Consider the following 22331-nt stretch of genomic DNA (forward strand, 5'->3'; position numbering starts at 1 on the left):
AAGCAAGCTGGTGGCTGAAGGCAGACACAGAAACGGCCCTGCTAAAAGAAAGAGGCATGGAAGCAGCAGAGGAACTCCGCACTATTGAAAATAAATGGAAGGCATTCCCCAAGCTACTCTTTCTCAATTTCTAGAACAGTTCTGTCGGTCCTAAACCAAGAACGTGATGCAGCTTCTCCCAGAGAAACTTCTGAGATTTGGGGAGGGCAAATAACCCCAATTCCTGCAAAAGATTAAATGTGGGAAAAAAGAGAGTGGGAAAGAGAGGACACATTGCTCCTGCAGAATGCGATGGAAAAATACTGTATTGAAATTAGGCAGACTGTTTGTGGGCTCAGCTCTGTCATAGGCTCACAGCGCAATAAACTCGTCCTCTTAAAAACCCCTTTTCTTGTCTACACACTCGTAACAGTGTCAGTGCCATTTATGACATCCCACAGGGACAGCAGGGATGCCTCACCTCAGAGAGGCTTTGAGCACAGCCAGAAAGGCGCAATACAGACCAAAAAGCAGAAAATACAAGTCTGGGTAGTTTAAACTGGGATTCCTGTCTCTCTGCAAGGCCATGCAACCCTTACAGGACCTGGAACATCCCGAGTAAGGCGGCGGGAGCATTTCCCGTGTGATGCAGCTGAGGGAGGGCATAAATTCAAGCAAACCGAGGCATCTCCAGCCCAGATGAACATTCCCACCTACATGCCAGCAGGGGTGTTCATCAGACCCTGCTGTGAGCTACTTCAGGAAACTAAACAAAAATAAATTAGCGTTCCTGTTGGTTAAGCTCTCTGAACTACCTTCCCCACGGGCTGAGACAAGCCCCAGCGAGTGCGCAGGGAAGACAAGATCGCAGAGCTGGTAACGGGGGAAGGCAGCAGGGCATGAGAGAGCCCTGCTGATGATACCAAACCGTTGTGGAACCCCCACTGAGCCTTAGGCACAGCATCCATCTTCTTGAAAACTGGGGATCCAGCCTTCAAAACAAGCAACTTAAGTGATAAGCAGAAAGATCCAAGTTTAGTATTTTTAGCCTGTAAGTTCTGCCAGACAGCAGGACTGAATAAAGTGCTCCAGGATGGGTACCCGCTGCTGAGCTACACTCCTTCATAGCTAGTGGAAATGACTAGCTCCAGAGCCTGCCTTTTTTCTTTAAAAAAAAAAAAACACAAAACAACCAGCCAAATAAACAGCACCTCTTCTGTGGCAGAGGCGCGGGAGCATTCACACAGCTCAGCTGAAGACGGCTGTGATCTAGGTACCGAAGCAGCCTGCACAGGGAGCGCCCTGCACACACAGGGAGCGCTCTAGGTAGAGCTGCTCTTATTTCCAGACCAATATTAATCATCGTGGTCCTTTAGGAATCACAAATTCATTATTACTTGTTTCAAGGATTAGGGAAGTCAGTCAAAGCTTGGAAAGGTCATTTTAGAAGAATGCCCGTGTGTTTGTACATAATAGATCATGTGTGACCGTATGAAGGCACACCCACTGTATTTATAAAAAGTACAACATAGTACGAGACGATAGCACTTGCTTTTCATGAAAATACTTACAAGTCCTTTGTGAAGATGGTGCTGCTCAAAATGCATCAGGTTAGAGCTGCAGCTTTTCCGCAGTATGAATCTGAAACTCGTGTGCTGCTGTAAGAAGTGGGAACTTCATACTTCTTCGTTGTATCTGACTTTTGCCATGCAAAATGATTCGCTTGCTAGCAAGACTGTTCTGCTGCTGCTGTCAACGACTCGTGACACCTTTAAGCTGGAGCCTCAATAAACTTTCTGCAGCGTGGATAAACACCCATGCTAGCTACTTCATTGACCACACAAAAGATACATTTACTAAAATAAACTTTCAAAGCAATCTGGTCAAAACTTACCAACCTTTGGACAAAGGTTTAGATTGGTGCACTGCGCTGCACTGGAGTATGCTTTCTGTAATTACAACACAGGACATAATTAACAGGGATGGATACACCTTTCAAGCTGATAAGCCAGTTGCATTTGGCTGAAATTCAGTTCCCTTCTTAAAATAACTGCCCTACAGCCACTTTGAAACAAAGACACGAGGAAAATTAAGAATACGAACTTACCTAAAGCCTTAACATTTGATACAAGTCAGACGGATACACAAACTCTCTGCCTAGCTCAAACTCCCATTACTTCAGGATGCGAGATGCCATGATGAGGTGCATCACAGAGGGCTTCTGCATTCACAGAGGCCCAGCTGGTGCCAGAGTTGCTCTTTTTATGTAGTCATTATTCTTGAATTGCGCTTTTTTTTTTTTAAAATAGACATTCACATATTCACCATACATAGGAAAAGGGGGGAGGGGAAAGCTGAACACATGTACTTTTTACTCCTTTTATAGGTATATGAAGTCCTAAATCCATCAGATCTGCCAAAACAGTCTCGTTAACAGTAGCACAATCTTCACACAGAATCCTCACTACTTCTAGCACTAAAGAAACGTGGAGATTAACCACAGAGAACACCTGAGCTGGGTACTAAATGCCTCATGTTTTGCATGCACAAACATTCCTGAAACTATTAAGAATGCAAGAAATTAAGGGAAAGTCTAGCATAAATATAAGCAAAGTCTGTAAGAAAGCGTTTGAGTGAGAAAGATCTTTAATACTGATATAAAACCTAATCTCTGCAAGTCAACTACTCTTTCAAAGAATAACATTTTGAAGGAAAGCTATTCAAAGTGTTCTAGTGGAAAGATAAGTTCTTCATTGCTGCAGGGGAGATGGCTAACTCTAGCTGCTCCACGGGAACAGAGCATCAAACAGTCGAGAGGAGGAGAAGAGAGGAGGAGAAGAGAGGAGGAGAAGAGAGGAGGAGAAGAGAGGAGGAGAAGAGAGGAGGAGAAGAGAGGAGGAGAAGAGAGGAGGAGAAGAGAGGAGGAGAAGAGAGGAGGAGAAGAGAGGAGGAGAAGAGAGGAGAGCAGTTCTCAGATTCCAGGTAGTGCTAACAAGCCTCTGCACTGCTAGCACTGGTATTAACAACACTGGAGATCTGGAAGACCAGCACCCCGAAATTCACCTGCTGGGTTTCACTGAGCCTTTTTAGCGTGATCCCGCTGACTTTTGATAAAAAGCAGCAACGGATTGAGAAATGGGCTGTATCAAACAAATTCACACCGAATCGGCTCACTCCACTCCGCACAAACTTCAATATAAATGCATTCTCTCTCCGTGTCAGCGATCCAGAAAGTTTTAAAACACGAAAAACAATTTTAATGAGCCACTTGACATGCACAGTTTTTCCATATAAAGTCCTCTTTCCGTTATTCCTTGTAAGATTTTACCTAGGTTAACTTATATCCAAGAAAATGTAAAGGTCTGCCAATAAATATCTAGAGCCGTTGTGCATTTTGAGGTTTTCCATCAGCTGAGCAGAACCCACCCATAGAACAGACATCCATCCAACAGAGACAACCAAGAAGAGCAGCACAGGGATAGAGCCCTATGTGTACTGGCCCCGGTCCCTGCCAACCTCAACCTGGACTTTTTGGCGAGGGTCTCACAAAGCTGTATGCATTGTCATTAATAAAAGCTAGTCCATTAATTATATCTGAAAATTTACTTTAAACCCTGAGGACCATCAGATGACATTCTAGCAAAGTACTGAGACTTTACTATATACTTTACTTTTTATATGTTACTTTGAGAGCACAAGCATGATGTGAACACCACACTAACGTACCAGAGTGTACTCACTCAAAGTTTCACCTGTTTCCCAGTCTCCAACTGTGAGAGGTGACAGTGCTTTCAATTTACCTAAACCTTTAAGTGATCCTTAGCACTAATTAGTGATTTCAATTAAGAGTACAGATTCCAATACTGCCACAGTGAAACACATTTTAGTTGTTATTTAGAAGTGGAGACTTACTGTCTGCTTGTGCCTTCTCTGCACTCGAAATGTAGCTATCTTTTCTACCGTTTCAAAAGGTTTCCCTAAAAGAGGTTCTTTTAAAAAATGAACTAAGTTAGGTAGCTTAAAAAGCAGTATTATTAATCTAGAAAATTATATCTATAAACTAGACCGACTGTAAAACTATATACAACTTCCAGAAGAAATCCCGCATGTAAGACTAAATCCCAAATACTGGAATAATTGTGTTGAATGCAGCTATTCAGTTCCTTCCATCTTGGTGCTCAAGTTCCCAGCCTCATAGCTGTTATTCCTGACTACAACTAACCGAAAAGGGAAAAAAGGAAAAGTAAAATTCCTGACCAATAACGTTCATTAAATCTGAAGATACCCCTAAAGCTTGATAAATTATGGTCGTGGATAAATAGCTAAGCAGTCAGTAGCTTTTGCAAGAGCTGCAGGAGACGATGTGCAATCACGATCTCTAAAGCTAAAACACATTAAAAGGTTTTCCAGTTCATGGGCTTTTATTCTAATCTCACTTCACACCGTCATCATCGGGAGAAAAAAAAAAAAAAAGAACTACCAGCTCAACTATCCAGTGTTTAAATGATAGATAGAGAAAATAAAGTGGAGTCACAGATGTTTCTGTAACACACCTCTGCCTCACGACAGTAGCAAAGCTAGTCCCTAATTATTTCCCATTAAGCAGATTCTTTATACTTAGATATCCTAGTAATTGACTGATAATGACAGTAAAATCCTCAGTGTTCAGTGCAACTCAGACTTGTGCTGTGGACAGGTGTACAGCATAACCATTCGCTATAAGGAAACGGTACCAAAAGGAGCAGCTGAGGAAACAGTGTTCGCTGTGACAAACATCCAGAGTCATTTACCTTCTCCTCCTTTTAAAGTCGTCATTTGCTACAGCGTTTTTAATTTGGTGAGGGCAGAAAGGGTCAACCACACCCTTTCTCGAGGACAAAGTTTTATTGTTGAAAGCGTTCACTCAGCTCTCCGATAGGTTTCCACTTTCCCCGTATTGCAGTATTCCCCAAAGAACAGTCTTAGCGCAGATAATCAACAATTCCAGCTCTCTTGACTCCAGGGGAGGTGTGACAATTTACACCTAACTCAAGACATGCCTCCCTGTGTTTCCGTGTTGAGACTGAGATAAGATAGCTGCTCTGACACACAGCATCACTAACTGCTCAGAAGAGAGCACCAACAACACAGTAAAGCAGTTTCATCTGCTTTTAAGTGGGAGTTTAAACCTTTTGGACGGGTTAAATCTCACGTGTAGATGGCAAGAATGAAATTCGTGTTGGAGAATTAAGTAACACACGAAATGGATTTGAGATGTTCTTAGAATGCCAGAAGTATCGTAAAACGGCAGTTTCCCCATTTTCTGCACTCTTCCCTAAGCAGTGCCTAATGTGCACTTGGGGACCATTTGTTAGGTTCACCATTCTTCTTGCTTTCTTCAACTCCCCACAAATTAATACAAATCTTGCCTTTAAGGTAAGGACTGCACTGGACATGCCATCTCATGGAGTGACCAATCCTCCTTTGAGCAAACAGGTTTGAAGAAGACGGGAGCAGATGAAACATAAATCCAGTTTGTCTTCAGTGCAAAGCCACTGATTTTCACCACCTGTTTTAATTAAGGCTTCACCAAAAACAAATATATAGTACCATCTTTAATAGCTGAAAATTAGCACACTCCTTTCAGAACAAATGGTCCGGGAGTGACTTTTGGGTCTCTGCCGTCAATTGTCTTCCTGAACAAAGTAGTATCTCACTGGTGGCCCTGGCAAGTCTTCCTCTCCATCAGTCTCTGGAGGAAATGACACTGTCAAATCCACATACTTCTTATCAGCTGATGGTTTCACAAGCTTTTGCATCCTACAGGGAAATGAAGAACAATTGGTTAACGTACCGAAAAGATGACTGGCAGTGGGAATTCAGGGCCAGCCTAGGATGAATTTCACTGCCAGCAATGAAGCCCAACATACTAGAAACCAGATTAAAATGGAGAATAATTTTGACACACAAGCTGTTCCTCCACCTGAGGTACAGCAAATGGTATTCCAATTTCTTGATAAACTTAGCCTGTTAGGGAACTATTACATTGTTCACTAACAAGTGCTCAGTACAAAAGAAAAGACAAAATGGCCAGTTTCGGATGGGATTCCTCACCAATGTCATTTCTTTTTTGGTGTACTACTGAGGCACAAGGCAAAGTTAGCTTTCCGTGCAGGATTTTGGTCAATGAGGAGTAAGTTCTTGGTATAGCATAATGGCTGGTTTTAATACATTATTAGGCAGAACCACTCCAGTGCAGACACTAGATACAGAGTTCTGTTGGAAAGTAATTCTACTGAAGTTAAGGCTTGTTTAAGTCCTTGAATTTTGAAGGCAAATAGCAACGATGGGGGGAAAAAAACCAGCCAGGACCTGGGACTTCTTCCTTCACGACCACAATGTGCGTTTAAACTAGGTAAGTGTGTCATGTCTTGGTGCAACTTTCCCCTCTTTGCTCTCTACAGTCTTAAAAGCTCCAGCTATTGCTTGGAAGTTGCATAATAAAACACTGAAGTAGAAGGTCAATCCACCTCACTTTCATTACATATCTTTGTATGTCTCAAAATTATTTTCTTGCCAACTCGGAGCACTAGTTCCTGAGGCCAGCTCAAATGCTGGGAGGCTGGGGGAATACAGTCACTCATCTCTGTTCCTCACAGGTCACTTAGAGAAGGATTTCCCTTCAGGCTATAATTTAGCACACAGCTCAAAAAGGTGTTTTCCCCAAAGTACTTGTTCCCTTAGCAGAACCCAAAGCATTAGGTTCTTCTCAGCAGAGATACTGAGGTTATATCCGTTTGCATGAGGAAGGCCCAAGCTACAGAGCAAGGCTTCTAACTATGTCTCTAAAACTTGCTTTTAAGGAGTATGCTACCAGTCAGTGCTGTAATTCTGAAATGAAGACAGTCTTGTAATGCTTGTCATATTACAGCGAGAGAAAGATTTAAAATACCTTAAGGAAAAAAAAAAAAAAAAAAAACAAACACACAAGCAAGACCAGAGTTTGGTGTGCAAATATCTGATAAAGCTTTTGGGACTGTTTGTAACAGAACCCCAAGTTGCTGTAACTACATGAAATGCTTGAACTAAATCTCAGGGTAATAAGAAATCCCGATATTCACAAGAAGGCAGCTTCATGCCTTGCCTTTGACTTCGTTACACCCCCCACTCGTTCAGAATGATTTATACAGCTGTAGGAGAAGGAATATAAACAACTTATTTTGAGATAGGCTGGAAGTTCACATCTTGGTGTGCCTCTCTAAAGGCAGTACCAACTTAGAGGCTCTTCTCTCCCTGGAAGTTTGAAGTAGCTTGCCCATAACAAACTACTATGCCTGACGTTACCTACTAACAGACACCTTTGAAACAGTACTGATCAATCTGTGGTATATGCTAGAGCCTCTGCTTGCTCTAGCAAAGCCCGTGAGCGCTGACCAGCACATACTTCGCAGCAGCTGCGAGGAACAGATTTTGAGCTAAAGAAGTTCAATCAACATCTAAGGTAGAACTAAACCTGGGTGAGATCTGCCCGTTACTTTGCAAAAGCCTATCAGTCAAAACCCAATGCCCTGTGCTCCTCACGCCCTCCCAAACTTCCAGTCTGATATAACTCCATTTCCTCTCAGCTGAGCAGCACTGCAAGACCTTGTGAACGTCTTCATTTTTAAAAGCACTCAAGTGAGCTAGAATCTCAAGGAATTATTAGGAACTGAACAGATTTCCAGAAATCTCAATCTGCAACCAATACAGTAACTCCTTCCCAAATAAGCGTTCTCATTCTTTCAGAGATAAGTATCACCATAAGTTTTAAGCCAGTTTAAAAAGGTCCAATTAGCCTTATTCTCCTTGAACCAAGGTACATTCTTTCCCCAAAAATACTTACTGTCAGACTTCTTTGGGTTTCTCATTCTGGCATCCATCAGTTAGAGCAGCATTTTGCAAGTCTCCTGTCCTCACCAAAGAATTTAATTCACTTTGTCTTTTTTTTATTTATTTATTTTTTTCCAAAAGAAGAAATTACCTTTTTCTTTCCCAAATACTTATGACTAGCGACCACTTTGAGAGAAAACATTGCTGTCAGATACATGTCCTTATGATATAACACTGAACATAATTTGTACATGCACTCACATCCCTCAATACATTTTCCAGTTATACTTACGTCAGCTTTAATCTTTTAATATGACCTGGCATCACAGGAACATACAGCATTTTGACTCCCTGTACAACCATAGTTGGTTCAATTCCATATTTCTCCTGGAATTCACGAATTAAAATTTATTAAAGGACTAGGACAACTGCACAAACCAGCATACACTACTACTGTTAATACTAGAATTAATTATTCAAAACCGTAGGATCCCAACCAAAAAGCTTGCTAATTCATAGATGTTGACAGAAGTTCTATTAAGATACCTTTGAGTCAATCAAATTAGATTTGTCTGAAAGTAGACTTGGACGCATTTACTTAGCAGACATTGCTGTTGACGTTAATTCTTTCTAGAACTACTCTGGTTTGAACAATAACTTGATAAAAGAAGAAAAAACAAAACAAAACAACCCCCCAAACCAAGAAAAACCTTTCCTCTTGCTTGTATTAGCCCAGTACAGTACTTACTCTGACAGCATTTATGAAGTCCAACAGAGTAAAATCCTCTTTCCCATAAATTGTCCACCTGTCCCAGATTGTAAATGATATCCCATTTCTGTTTCAAAAAAAAAGAAAAAAAGAGAGAAGTTGTTTTTTATTTTAGCACGTGAACTCAGGCATTTCCTTTAAACATGTATTGAAGAACTGCTATGTCTTCTAGTGACTGCTATTTTACCTTGAGCAAAAATCTCTTCCCTCTCTGTTGTGAGGGTGTGCTCCCCCTTCCCAGGCACCAACCCGGCCTTTAACTCCCGTAACTCTGCCCAAGCGATAACCACCCGTGGTGGTCACAATGGGTGCATGTAGTTGTGATGGCTGCACCCGGCTCAACGTGGTTTCGGTGAGACATAGAACAACACAACAGCCAAGGGCTAACTTGAGCAATACTGGTACTGCGGTCAACACGCAGATATGACTATAGGTCAATCATCTTAGCCCCATAAATAGCGGGCAGCCCAAGAGCCCTTCGAGCTCTCCTGCACGGCAGTGGGCTGCATGCCAGCATCTCCCCTTGAGGACGGATGCCGCTCAAGGTTACGTATACTTCTTGAGATTGAGAGATTCCTTGCCACAACAGATCCTCGGTTAAGTGACTAATAGCATGCTTAACTTTGAAATCTTAGCTAAGTGATATAAGAATTGATTGCACATACAGAATCCTTTAGACATAAACCGTTGACCAAGTCTGGGACTAGGGATCCAGCTGCCCCTAGACTCCTCTCTGAGAAGGAGTTTAGAAAGCAAGGGGGTCCTTTCTGAACCTCATGACTCAACAGGAGGGTCTCCCTGACAGCTCGCTCTGACCATTTCCTCTGTGCAGTAAATAACCAAGTGTGCCTTGCCATCTCAAATCTTGTTAACTGTCGCATTTACCATCAAACTTTGTTAAATTTCTCATTTTATATCAATAAATGTATTGCTGCTTCTCTCTATGAATGAGGTGCATCGCTTCCATCCGTGACTTCTGCTGCCATTTCTCCAGCCCTTTGCCCTGGCTAAGCACAAGACACAGAAAGAACTCTGGGTAAACGTGGTACCTGGCAATGAACACACCGAGTTTTCAGACCTACTGGAAACCAGCTCTTGTACTGACTAAGATGCAGAGGTGTGTTCAGTCTGTGCAGACAGGATGTTTATTAATAACCATCCCACACATCTAACTCATCTAGATTTTTTTAAGCCTCACTAGCAACAGCTTCCACTGAAAATAAAACTAAGCCCTTAAAACCACTATTTTTAAAATTAGGACAGAAGAGTATGTGTTGCATTTTCCAAACAGGAAGTTCTTGAGCAATGCATTATGGGACACCTTTGGCGGTACCAAGAATATCACTTACACCTTTAGTAGTACGTGGTAAATGGATAACAGAGTTTGATAGCAAGCACTAAGTGATTCATGACCTTCCAAGTTTAAAGAACAACAAAAAAAAATGCTGAATAACTATAATATTTAATTGGAGTATGACCATGAAACTGTGGTTCCAACATTGTTCTGCTATATGAGCACTTAAGGCCTTAATCTGTTTATCTGGATTTAATAACTGTATAAACTTCACATTCCTTGTAACGGCTCACCAAGTTCTAAGCATCAATTACCAGGTTTCCAAACACCGCCCTTCCGCTGTCGTCCTTCCTACCTGATTTCCGTTCTTCTTACTTCAGCAGTTTCTGTAAAGACCATTATGGGAATGGCTAAGTTCAGAAAACAGTTCTTGTATGCATCAGCTGGGTAGCCACCCACAACTTTGATGAGTTCCAGTGCAACCTGCAGTAAATAAGAACCCCATACTTCCATGAAACCAAACAAAGGTCTTGGATACTGTGCTATCAACACTAGTTTAGTTAAGTAGCCAGCAATTAGAGAGTAAGTTGTTCATGAGATCAGCCTTTGTCCAATCGGCAGAGAAATCACATCTGGAAATGCAACCCCATACGCCACAGAAAAATTCTGTTGCTGCTAATGGAAATATTTAAAACATTCAAAAGCATTCCTAATGTAGGACTCTTCCAAAATTGTTTAATTCAAGTCACCTCCACAAAGCATGCAGTTCTGCTGAGATGCATGGATGTGAACCACTACAGAACAGATCCTTTCCACTCTTGGCAGTGGCACTCTGATAGAAGTTAGTACTAATGGCAGAAAAGAAACCAAAATGCTCATCTCCAGCTCCTCTTTCTGGTCAGCAAATCAAAAGTAAAAGCACCAAGAGCTTTCCACATCTAGAACCAAAAGCGACCTTTTATTTTGGTACATGAGAACAAAAAAAAAAAAAAGATTATTAAGTTTGAAATAAACTCATTTCTTTAACAAGGCTCTGTCAGGGTAGTGTTAATCAGCATCCAGCCAACAGTGCTTTTAGGCAATGAACAGCAAGAGAAAGAAATACGCATTTTAAATAGCATACTCACCAGCCCTGATACTGCAGCAGTAGCTGTTGCAATTGCAGGAATAATCTTTCCAGCAATGCGCTTTGTTTTGAACCGATCTGCTGGTTCGATGTTGTACATCTTGGCTCGCAAGTTTGATGCTGCTGTTATGAAGTCTATATGCCCATTACTGTCGTCATCTTTTTCAAAGGAGATGGGTTTCATTTGCAAGTCATCTGCTCATGAAAAAGGAAAAAAAAAAAATAAAAAAGAGCAAAAATTATTATTAGAAAACTGAAGATGTCCTAAACATCAGTTATATGGAACTAGAATCCTAACAAATTAGAAATTTCACATTGTGGAGCCTGGTGCCTTACATACAACTTGCTTTCCCATGCTAGAAGCAGAAATGACCCTATCAATACCAGAGTAACGAAAAAAATATCAATAGAGCTCCATAATTTTATTTTCCTTGCAACACCAGGAATAGATTTTGGACAGTCCTCTGGATGTTTCTTAAACACCCCACCTCGCTCTAGCTCCATCCTGTGAGAATTCCCTCTATTAGCTTTGTTCATCTGCAATCATTGCACTATGGACTCAGTAGCATGGGAGACAGAGCTTAGAGCTGACACTCCATGGGATGGGTTACAGCCAAGCTAATCTTTCTCCCCTGCATTCACAGGCTAAAAATGCATGCGTGTGGTAGTTGCCCAATGACCTCTTCATGCGGCCAGCCACAAAAATGAGATTTGAACATCCTAATTTTAACACAACTAGAAGATGCTGGAAAAGACTCTAACAGCCTTCACAATTTAGGATCATTTCAGATTGATTCCCCTAAGTAGTAATTCTCAACCTTCTCATACCAGAATCACTTTCAGTCCATCTGGGATCAAGCCAGCACCCTTTCCCTCCTTAAGAGTTCAATCCCCTGCTGTCTGCTTGCTGTCGTCAGGGTTGTACTTACATGCAAGTATAACAGAGAACCCTAAAACTTGCAAGAATCTCAGAAATACAGAAGCACAGAGTAATGTCAATAAGGACAGCTATCTGCATGGCACTTCAGAAAGCTTTAGATAGCTGGTATCAGCTTCTTGTAGAATTACAAAACTGCTTTATTCAAAGACCTGAATGTCATACTACTGGCAGTGGTCCCTTCCAACCAAGAAGATTCTGTGTTACTAAGCTATGAAGCTAGTTTGCACTACTCACTTTCCAGAGCTTCATTGGACAGTATAGACTTCTCCAGCTGGAAAATAGCATTTCTTTCATCCTCACTGCTGACTGGAATATGATCTGGTTTTCTTGCAGTTTCATCAGTCTGTACAACCTGTAAGTGTGTGCAGTGCTTGAGTAATAAAACACATGAACTTTGTACAGCACAAGTGTGAAGCGTACTAGATTTCCTGCCTTCCCTGCAGTCTTTCCTCCCCAGTTGAAGACAGACACAGGCTTAATGGAGCAAGTCCAGCCAAGGGCCACAAAGATCATCAAAGGACTGGAGCATCTCTCGTAAGAGGAGAAGCTGAGAGAGCTGGGACAGTTCAGCCTGGAGAAAAGAAGGCTCAGTGGAATCTTATCAATGTGTATAAATATCTGACGCGGGGAAAGTACAGAAAGCAGAGCCAGACTTTTTTCACTGGTGCCCAGTGACAGAACAAGGGGGTATGGGCACAAATCGAAGTGCATAAAACTCCGTAACAAACATAAGAAAATACTTTAAAGAAAAAACGAACAAAAAACCGCAACCGTAAATGTGAGGACGGTTGAACGCTGGCAGAGGTAGAAGACAGAGGCCGTGGAGTCTCCATCCTCAGAGATACTCAAAACCCCATAGGACACCGTCCTTGATGATCTGCTATAGCTGCCCTTGCTTGAGCAAGGGGATTGGACTAGGCGGTCTCCAGAGGTTCCTTCCAACCTCAACTGTTCTGTGATTCTGAGTCAGAATATCAGTTTTGTCTCAAGGCAAGCATTCATGAGGAAAGTGTTAACACTGGGCAAGAAAATACGAAAAGACCCTGGAACGTTTGCTAATTTTTAAATGATGCCAAATGCTAGCCACTGCACAATAACACTTAAGCTGTTTTGAAGTTAACACTTCAAAAATAAATGTAAAAGTAATGACACTTCCTTTGTATTACCTAGAAAGAAGTAACAAATTGACACTAGTCTTGGATTCCTTTAAAATTGCTTATCAGTAAAATTTTACTACTTTTAATAAAATAGCATAGACTCATATAAACTTTAAAAAAGCTTGCAGACGTACAATCACACTCACGCATGGAAAACGATGCTAACACAAATCATTTGCAAAAGGCAAAAACCCCCACATCTTGCATTTAGCATCTGGTACGTTGATACCTTAGCTATATCAAGTTAAAGCAGTCCTGTATACCACACTTTTGTTTCCCCAAAACATATTTTAACTTGCGTTTATTTTTCATCAGCATCAATGCAAGAAGCAGTTGGGGATGTGGGACAGCGTTTGTGGATTCTTTTTTTTTTTTTTCTTTAAATATTGCACTTACTTTGTTTGAAGGTCTGAACTCTGGTACCTTCACAGCTGAAATAATCTTCAAAATAGTTTCCTCTGACAAATCCTGTTATGGTTTTGAAGAAAACCATAATTTAAGTTCACATCAACTCAAAAACACCCCCACAAAAAGACTGGATATCCAGTAGCATTTCAAAGAATACCAAAACCAAAAAAAACCCCACAAATACTCAATGATGTTTCAGTGAAACGTCATCACTGTGTTTCACTGAAACACAGTGTTTCACATCACTGTGTTTCACTGAAACATCATCAAGTGATGTTTCAGTTGCTCCATTGAACCAGAGCGGTGCGAAGTGCCTTGCACTTGATAACTGAACAGAACTGAAGCGTAAACACAACTTACAGGAAGATCCAGTTACAAAAGGAAAAGGGTAACAAGAAAAACAAAGGATAAGCAACACAGAAGCTGTTGAGTAGTAAAAAACAGAACTCACAAACCATAGCTAAGACACTTAATTTAAAAAGTGCCTTAAAAAGATCTTTCAGTTCAGTTATTATATTGCACAGGAAATAGGTCCATCAAAATAAGAATTCCTGAGTTCAGAGCTTCCTGAAAATACCCAATACACTACCCGTTTCTTCTCTGGGTTAGGCATTTAACTAAAGAAGACTAAATGTAAGCAGTTGCTGAACAGTCAGTGCTGAAGGATAGAATACTTTAAGAATCACTTTAATCAATTCTTGGAAAGAACTGGTAACTGGACATCGGACCAAAACTGAACACGTACATCCAAGTTATGTGATGGGAGCACTGTTAGAGTATGGATTACCTTTTCTGTGAAAGGAACACAGTACACTGTTGCGAAGAGTTTTGCTGCGCTCACAATGAAACCATAGTGCCTGAAGAAGAGAGGAAGATAATTTTTTTTTGGTTGGTTGGTTTCTTACTTCAGTTACCCGAAGTTTTGCAATCATATTCAAAGAGGTCTAAAAAACACACACACAGAAACAATTTCCACCCTTCAGTGCACACAGTACAAAACAGATGACAGATCTCGAGAGACTCAGAAGTCCTCCCCAATACTAAGCAAACTTCGATAAGTGAAGAGTTATTTAATGAAAACCGTATTTCTTTTATCTTTGCAGTCAAGAAAATAGCTCTGAACGCTAACATGACATCAATATGCTAATAAAAATCTTCACCTCAGAAATACTTTGATATTTGCCATCATCTCAGTTTTCACCCAAACTAAAAACGGCGATCCAGACAGTTTCTCAAAGCATGTGTAGATATGCAGCAGATAAATCCTTTCAATCCTTCAGCCACATCAATTTTTTAAATTATCTGTAATACCCAAGCCATCTAGGTCAGACCCAAATCATGAAGAAGAAGAAAAGGGGTCCTTCCACTAGGTCATTTTAGGTAGTCAATTTAATTTGGCACATCCTGCATTTCATGATGTGGGCTGGTGAGGGCAGTGGGGTACGACAGCAACAACTCAGTAATTCGGTAGTCACACAATAAATGAAATGGCTTGTTCTAAACCATTTCACCTTAGATGTTGTCAGAACTTCCCACAGCACCCTCCAATCCCATGTCAGTGAAAGTTAAGTTACCTGCAGTGAAAGTATGAGACAGCTCACTGAATCTGGCACAACGTATGACTGTGCACTAGAATTTATCAAATACTGGTCCAACTTCTAGTGCTATGAAGCCATTGCCTTGCACTTATTGGATGCTATAAAACACATCAGTGGCAGTACCATACTTACAAAGGATCATTAAATTCAAACTTCACTGGGAAAGGTGGCCTCTTTGGTGACTGCCAAAACAAACCTGGTAAGAAGAGAGACTTAAGATGAAATCCTAAGGAATCAGGAACAGCAATGTGTGACGTAGGCCATGAACTCACAACAGGCACAAAGGGGCATTTGTACTTACTTCCATCTTTTAATCGTGTATCAAGAGGAAATGAATGAAGGAGTTGAAGAGCCTAGAGGAAAAGCCAGAGTAGCTTTAGTAATTTGTCATATACGTATTGGTATGACCACACTAAGTCAAGCTTGCTTTCTTTCTAGTAATGATGTGAAATCTTGATAGAGCTTTTATGACACACCAATACGTAGTTGAAGTAATTTAAAGAGTTAAGAAAATCTAAGACGCCTGTGTTGAAGTGGAGAGCTTAAAGACACAAGCACTACTAGAGAGAGTGACTTGCCCATTCATTCACAGGACAAAGTTGACAATTTCACCTCATCTGTCCAAAGTCTAAGCAAGACAATTAATCTAACAAGCAAAGCGTTTCCCCTACCCTGTTGTCACTTTAGAATGCTTTCGTGTTGATTCACAATTGGGAATGCAATGCTTTCTCAATGTGACAACAACCACCAGGGCTCCCATATGCACAGATATGATAAGTTTATTAATACACAACATCACGGTCACACCTTTCCTACAAAATTACACACCCAACCCCTTAAGCAACACTGTGGACCAGATTCTTAGAATGACCGGCTCTTATTTCAGCCAACCTTTCTGTGACATCTTTTAGAAAATCCGGGATATGAAGATGAGTTCAGTAACAAAAGTTTAGTGAGGGAAACAAAAAGCCACTGTCCTTTAGTAAAAGCCACCTGATAACCCTGCTGCACTCTGGAAAAACACAATACCTAGTCAGTTAGAAAAAGTAAACCTGCACAGAGACTACTGAACAGAGCCACCAGGATTCAGTTAATAAACCAGACTTAAAAGCACTACAGTAGAAAGAGGAAGGGATGCAGCATTTTTAAGTTTCAAGTACGGTTTGTAACTTACTAAGAGATGAAAGTGAGACTTAGTCACCTAGTTATTAGGGCTACCAAGTTTTCTAAAATCCTCATCAGTCTGCTGTCACCTCATTTCCAGGTCTTACCTACCTTATGGCTAAAGTACTTCTCAAATTTTACTCTTGCTAGCTCCACACACTGAGTCCAACTTCGGGGTCTTCTACTGAGTGTTTTAATAACGTGAAAACAGCCTTCTAAGCTTTCCCCTGATTTTATTCTCTAGACAGAGAAGAAAATATGAAAATGTTAAAACAGACAGGATTCCTCCCCATCCAGTCAAACAGTAAATATGTTTTTAGTAAGTTATAGGCAAAATGAAACTGAGGGTCATTTTGTGAAGTATTACCCTTTATATGATCTTCTCCACTGGGTTTCTCCCCAGGTGCTGTGGTCTACTTGATTTATTTCCACTCAGTCCTACGGACCATAGGCCATTAGACTCACAAGAACAGATATTAAGCGATTGGGTCTAATTTATTATATAGTTGAATTCACTTTAAACTAAGTCTTCCCTTCATTTTTGCCAGCTGGTTGCACATCAGTGTGACATCTTCTATATACTTGCTAGCAGTGCCTCAGTATTTCTGATATTCTACATTAGGTACAGAGTACACATGAGCTAGAGAAGCAGCCCACACGTGAGGCTTTGGATCTTAATTATGAGACACACCAGAAATACCGTACCCATGAAAGATCAACTAATGACTTGGCCAAATAAGTTTTTCAGATTCTGAATAAAGTCAGAAAATAACCTAAATCTCATCAAACTTAAACAGAAACAAAGTCCATAAAGCATTAGTTTAAACCCTGTATTTTAGCCTGGCAACATTCCCCTACCTGTAAAACTTCTTCTGCAGATGGATACGTTTGCCAGAATTTGTTAAACAATGAGGGCTTGTGAGAAAACGAACTTTCGAACTAGAAAATAGAAAGAACAAATATGGCATTTTGCAAGAAGTGCATCAGATCCCCCACCTTTCCAAATACACATTCAGTTATGCTGAACACCAGTAAGCTTTTTCCCTTACCTTATCTCTTGCCCACTGTATTGTATGCTCAATGGCAGCTGGGAAAGACTTTAAGGTGCAAAAAGGTATTTCTTCTTCTGGTGGATCCCGCTGTAATTAAGGAGAGTTGCATGCACATGCAGGCTCATTAAAGTTTATTGCTAATAATAATACCAAGAATTTACAGACTACGTAAGTTTTAAAATCTACTGTTATAAAATACAAGATGGCTTATTTACGCTTAGAACAAAATTTGTTTTATGAACACTAACATATAACTTCCTGTTTATGAAGAATAGTCTAAACTCAACACTGGAAAGCAAAACTGAATTCTAAAACACAGACAACAGAAGAAATTGCCAGCCAGCTTTCCCAAGACGTGCAGTTCACATTCACACACACTCTCAACATGAAACACGCCTTTTCATTCAAGGCCAGAATGACTTTTTTCTTTGTGGACTCCAGCAAGACTGTTAGGACGCCCAAAATCGTGCCTCTGTATCCACACGGGATCACTTCTTGGTGTTCTCAACCAGTGATTTTCTACCTTTTAAAGGCAGTTTCACAAGAACTTAAACAGAGGGATAGCGCAAGGGTCTGAAGGTTCATTTCCCTCTTCCCCATTCAAACAGTGCTGCTACACATGCTTGTAGAAACTGGTAATCTAATTCCTACTACAGAGGCTTGCATTTCTACCTGCCTGTGGAGATGATATCCACCAAGAACAGAATGAGCAGGCAGGAAGCAGTTCTAAGAAGGAAACCCACAAGTACAAAAGCAGTTTGCAACGCCACAGTGGGACTAGATTATTATTCAGAAGGGAATTTTCAAGGGGAGAAAAAAAAAAAAAAAAAAGTCAGTCCCGTGGAAATGCTTCAGAATTAGGACTTTTTCCAAAGCTTGTGTTTCATAATTCATACAGTAGTTGCTTTCAACTGTTGGCATAGGTGTAATCATCATCTAGATAGCAGACATGGTATCTCCAGTCTGCTCAAGTTTTATAGCCTGTGAACTATTCTTCGGAAGCCAAGGAAGCAATTATTTCCTAATAGTACTGTTCTTCAGCAACTCAAATAGGCCACTTGTCTTAGACAGACACATAACCAATTAAAGAATCAGAGGGCATTATGGGACTAGCTACAGAAGGTAAGTGATGGTCTTAAAACACTTACATGACTATTATAGGACTCCGTCAGATGTGGCACAATAACTTCCGTGTGTCCTTTTGTTCCCATAGTTCCAGAGTCTATAAGAGGACGCAGGTTTGCTACACAACGACTGACATGGAAAGACAGAGACTATCAGAATACAGCGTGATCACAACACTCTTGCCTTGCAGACATTACTGGAGTATAACCAGCATTGACTCCTCGCACTTTCAGAAGAGTGGAAAGCTTACAGAAAGCTCGGGAAAAGAAGAGATTAAAGAAGAAGAGCTATTTCAAGTTCGATCAGGACACAATAAACCAGAGCCCACCTGGATTAGGAGCATTAATAATTATTTTTAAATGGAAATCTCTCTACTTATAATTTAAATACTTATTATGCATAAATAATTCAGCCTTAAGACTGCCACAGTATTGTCCTCCTCATCAGACCTTGACAGCTATTAATTTCCAAGCACTCACTCCAAGGCTCTCTGCCATGTGAACAGTACCAGCCACACAACAGCAGAGCTGGTTTCCACCCCCTTCCTCCCCCGAGTCAGCATCCCTATAAAGGAGCAAGATAAATCTGAGCAGTTTGCTATCAGATCTTATAAACAGTTACAGATCAGGAAGATAAGAATAGAAAAGCAGAGTTTGCATAAGAACGTAAAAAGCAGCCCTCACTTCCTTTCCACAACCTACCTATCAATATATCTCCTTGCCTCAACATTGTCCAAAGCGGTCACGATCACATCTTGCTTGGTATAGAATTCATCGCTGTAAGTGTTCTCAGTGGCTGGACAAACTTTATTAATATAGGAGTCAATCTTTAAACAAGGATTGATGTTCAGAGTTGCTTCTGCTGCAGTATAGCTTTTAGGTTTCTGAAAGTATAAATACATATATATATGTCTCTCAACAATATTCAGATAAAGAACATCGAGTGGGACACAGAAGTATCAACTTCATTTGCTCATCAGACAACAATTCACTGACAGAAATGTTAGTATGCAAAATATACAATAAAGGGAATTCTTTAATAATATACCTCCCTCACTAGTAAATATCTTTCTTTAGTTTTATTTAGGGTGTCGGAGACCACAAGGTGGAAGTGCTTAAATGGTACAGCAGAAGCGTATTGAGTAGCTGAAACTGCTGCCACGTGCTGCCTCTCATGCTCTCAAAATGCCATAAGAAAGGAGCAGTTCATGGCTGTCAGAGGATAAACCCATTCGTTATTGTGACTATGTCTATGCAGCACAGACAGCAAACACCTGTGAATAATCACATTACTGCAAGGCATTCCACACGAGGCCAGTTTCAGAAGCTAAACTGAAATAGAGTTCTTAACCTCCCTGTACTTCTAGCCATACTACATTCTATTATCTAGCTCTAGCTTCTATTATCTAGCTCAAAACAGTGTGGCTTCCGAAAGTTTGCAGAGTTCACCTTCCATTTACCTAACCAGTCAAAATGTAATCCATTCCCAGATTTGCTAGACAAACAGGAAGCAGAAAATTCAGCTGCTGGGTTTTGGGCAAGGGAGTCCCCATCGCTGTCAAGATCTGAGCCACTTTTTTATTTTGTTCTGTGTTTGCAGTTACAGGGGTATTCTCTCTAAAGAATTCACGATTTCTGTATGACACATTTACTGAATGTACATGTGTTTTTTGCAAAGCTATTTACCAGCTTAACGAAGACTGAATTAAATCAGAAGACAGCAACTTTGGTCAAGTTCTATCAGCAGTAGCTCTTCTACTGAGAACACTTCTGCCAGTGTCGTCTATTTTTTGTTGTTTTGTTCTCCCCAAATTTTGATGATATAGTAAAGCATTTCTGGCATATTAACCCATGGCAGCTTCTCATGCAACAGAGCATTCCTCATCTGATTCACAGAATCATAGAATGGTTTGGGGTTGGAAGGGACCTTAAAGATCATTGAGTTCCAACCCCCCTGCCATGGGCAGGGACACCTCCACTAGAGCAGGTTGCTCAAAGCCCCATCCAGCCTGGTCTCAAACACCTCCAGGGATGGGGCATCCACAACTTCCCTGGGCAACCTGTTCCAGTGTCTCACCACCCTCACAGCAAAGAATTTCTTCCTAATACCTAATCTCAGTCTACCCTCTTTCAGTCTAAAACCATTACCCCTCGTCCTATCACTCCACTCCCTAATAGTCCTTCACCATCTCTCCTGTAGGCCCCCTTTAGGTACTGGAAGGCTGCTAAAAGGTCTCCCCAGAGCCTTCTCTCTTCCAGGCTGAACAGCCCCAACTCTCTCAGCCTGTCTCTGTAGCAGAGATGCTCCAGCCCTCGGATCATCTTTGTGGCCCTCCTCTGGACCTGTTCCAACAGGTCCATGTCCTTCCTGTGCTGAGGACTCCAAAGCTGGACACAGTACTCCAGGTGGGATCTCACAAGGGCAAAGCAGAGGGGCGGAATCACCTCCCTCACCCTGCCGTCCACACTTCTTTTGATGCAGCCCAGGATGCGGTTGGCTTTCTGAGCTGTGAGCGCACATTGCCGGCTCATGTTGAGCTTCTCATCCACCAACACTCCCAAGTCCTTCTCCTCAGGGCTGCTCTCCAGCCATTCTCTGCCCAACCTGTATTTGTGCTTGGGATTGCCATGACCCAGGTGCAGGACCTTGCATTTGGCCTGGTTGAACTTCATGAGGATTGCACAGGCCCATCTCTCAAGCCTGTCCAGGTCCCACTGGATGGCATCCCTTCCCTCCAGCGTGTTGACCGCGCCACAAAGCTTGGCGTCATTGGCAAACTTATTGAGGGTGCGCTCAATCCCACTGACCATGTCTCCAACAAAGATGTTAAACAGCACTGGTCCCAGTACTGGCCCCTGAGGAATGTCACTCGTCACTGGTTTCCACTTGGACATCAAGCTGTTGACCGCAACCCTTTGAGTGCAGCCATCTAGCCAGTTCCTTATCCACCAAGTGGTCCATCCATCAAGTCTGTGTCTCTCCAATTTAGAGACCAGGATGTCATGCAGGACAAGTGTCAAACGCTTTACCTAAGTCCAGGCAGATGATGTCTGTTGCTCTCCCCTTATCTACCAACCCTGAAGCACCATCATAGAAGGCCACCAGGTGTTTCAGGCATGACTTGCCCTTGGTGAAGCCATGTTGGCTGTCACAAATCACCTCCTTATTTTCCATGTGCCTTAGCAGAGATTGCAGGAGGATCTGCTCCATGATCTTGCTGGGCACAGAGCTGAGAATGACTGGCCTGTAGTTCCCCAGGTCCTCCTTTTTTCCTTTTTGAAAATGTGGGTTATGTTTTCCCTTTTCCAGTCAGCAGGAACTTCACCGGACTGCCACGATTTGATGACTTGACTGCCATGATTCTCAAGTTCGAGAGATTTTATTAGTCAAAGACACCAGTACAAATGAAGATCAGACTTTACAAACTATGATCAGCCAATTTTACTCAACTGACACTAGTGATAAGTGGGATGCCAACATAGTTCTAGGTATTGTTTTAAAAGATACTGGATTTCATTACAGCCTTTAAGTCTTTTCTGGACAGAAGTACATACACTCACAAGTTCAGCTCTTGGTGGGGATACAGGACAGGGAAACAGAACAATAGTCCAGAAAGTTTATTGAACAAGAAAGCCTACCTGTATGTGATGAGGTCGGAAAAGAAACTGCCTGTTCAGGTTGGATTTCTCTATCAGGTCTGGATCTGTAATTGTAACCTAAGTCAGAAGGGGCAAAAGCAACAGCTGAAGTTACAATTTAAGCATAGCACTGAGCAATAATCTTGATGAAATCTCTACAGAAACTTGTCAAAACAAAGCACTCCTGTTGCCATCCGCTGTGGCTAACAGCTCTGCCTACACTGACTGATAAA

The 22331-nt window shown here is 41.4% G+C and overlaps 1 protein-coding gene across 1 annotated transcript in view; it reads right to left on the reverse strand.

The window, feature by feature from the left end:
* Nucleotides 1–4385: 4385 nt before the first annotated feature.
* UBA6 (ubiquitin like modifier activating enzyme 6) overlaps nucleotides 4386–22331 on the reverse strand; it is a 33883-nt gene continuing 15937 nt past the window's right edge. Inside the window, exons 19-34 of the mRNA XM_074147164.1 lie at nucleotides 22099–22176; nucleotides 19162–19343; nucleotides 18484–18589; nucleotides 17333–17422; nucleotides 17142–17222; nucleotides 16395–16523; nucleotides 15421–15472; nucleotides 15252–15315; nucleotides 14309–14378; nucleotides 13510–13581; nucleotides 12191–12308; nucleotides 11018–11211; nucleotides 10246–10373; nucleotides 8576–8663; nucleotides 8120–8214; nucleotides 4386–5778 (exon numbers count right to left, since the gene is read on the reverse strand). Coding sequence (XP_074003265.1) covers nucleotides 5643–5778; nucleotides 8120–8214; nucleotides 8576–8663; nucleotides 10246–10373; nucleotides 11018–11211; nucleotides 12191–12308; nucleotides 13510–13581; nucleotides 14309–14378; nucleotides 15252–15315; nucleotides 15421–15472; nucleotides 16395–16523; nucleotides 17142–17222; nucleotides 17333–17422; nucleotides 18484–18589; nucleotides 19162–19343; nucleotides 22099–22176 — 1683 coding nt within the window. The 3' untranslated portion in view covers nucleotides 4386–5642. The remainder of the gene's footprint in view (nucleotides 5779–8119; nucleotides 8215–8575; nucleotides 8664–10245; nucleotides 10374–11017; nucleotides 11212–12190; nucleotides 12309–13509; nucleotides 13582–14308; nucleotides 14379–15251; nucleotides 15316–15420; nucleotides 15473–16394; nucleotides 16524–17141; nucleotides 17223–17332; nucleotides 17423–18483; nucleotides 18590–19161; nucleotides 19344–22098; nucleotides 22177–22331) is intronic.

This window comes from Numenius arquata, chromosome 5 (assembly GCF_964106895.1).
Source record: "Numenius arquata chromosome 5, bNumArq3.hap1.1, whole genome shotgun sequence".
NCBI lineage: Eukaryota > Metazoa > Chordata > Aves > Charadriiformes > Scolopacidae > Numenius > Numenius arquata.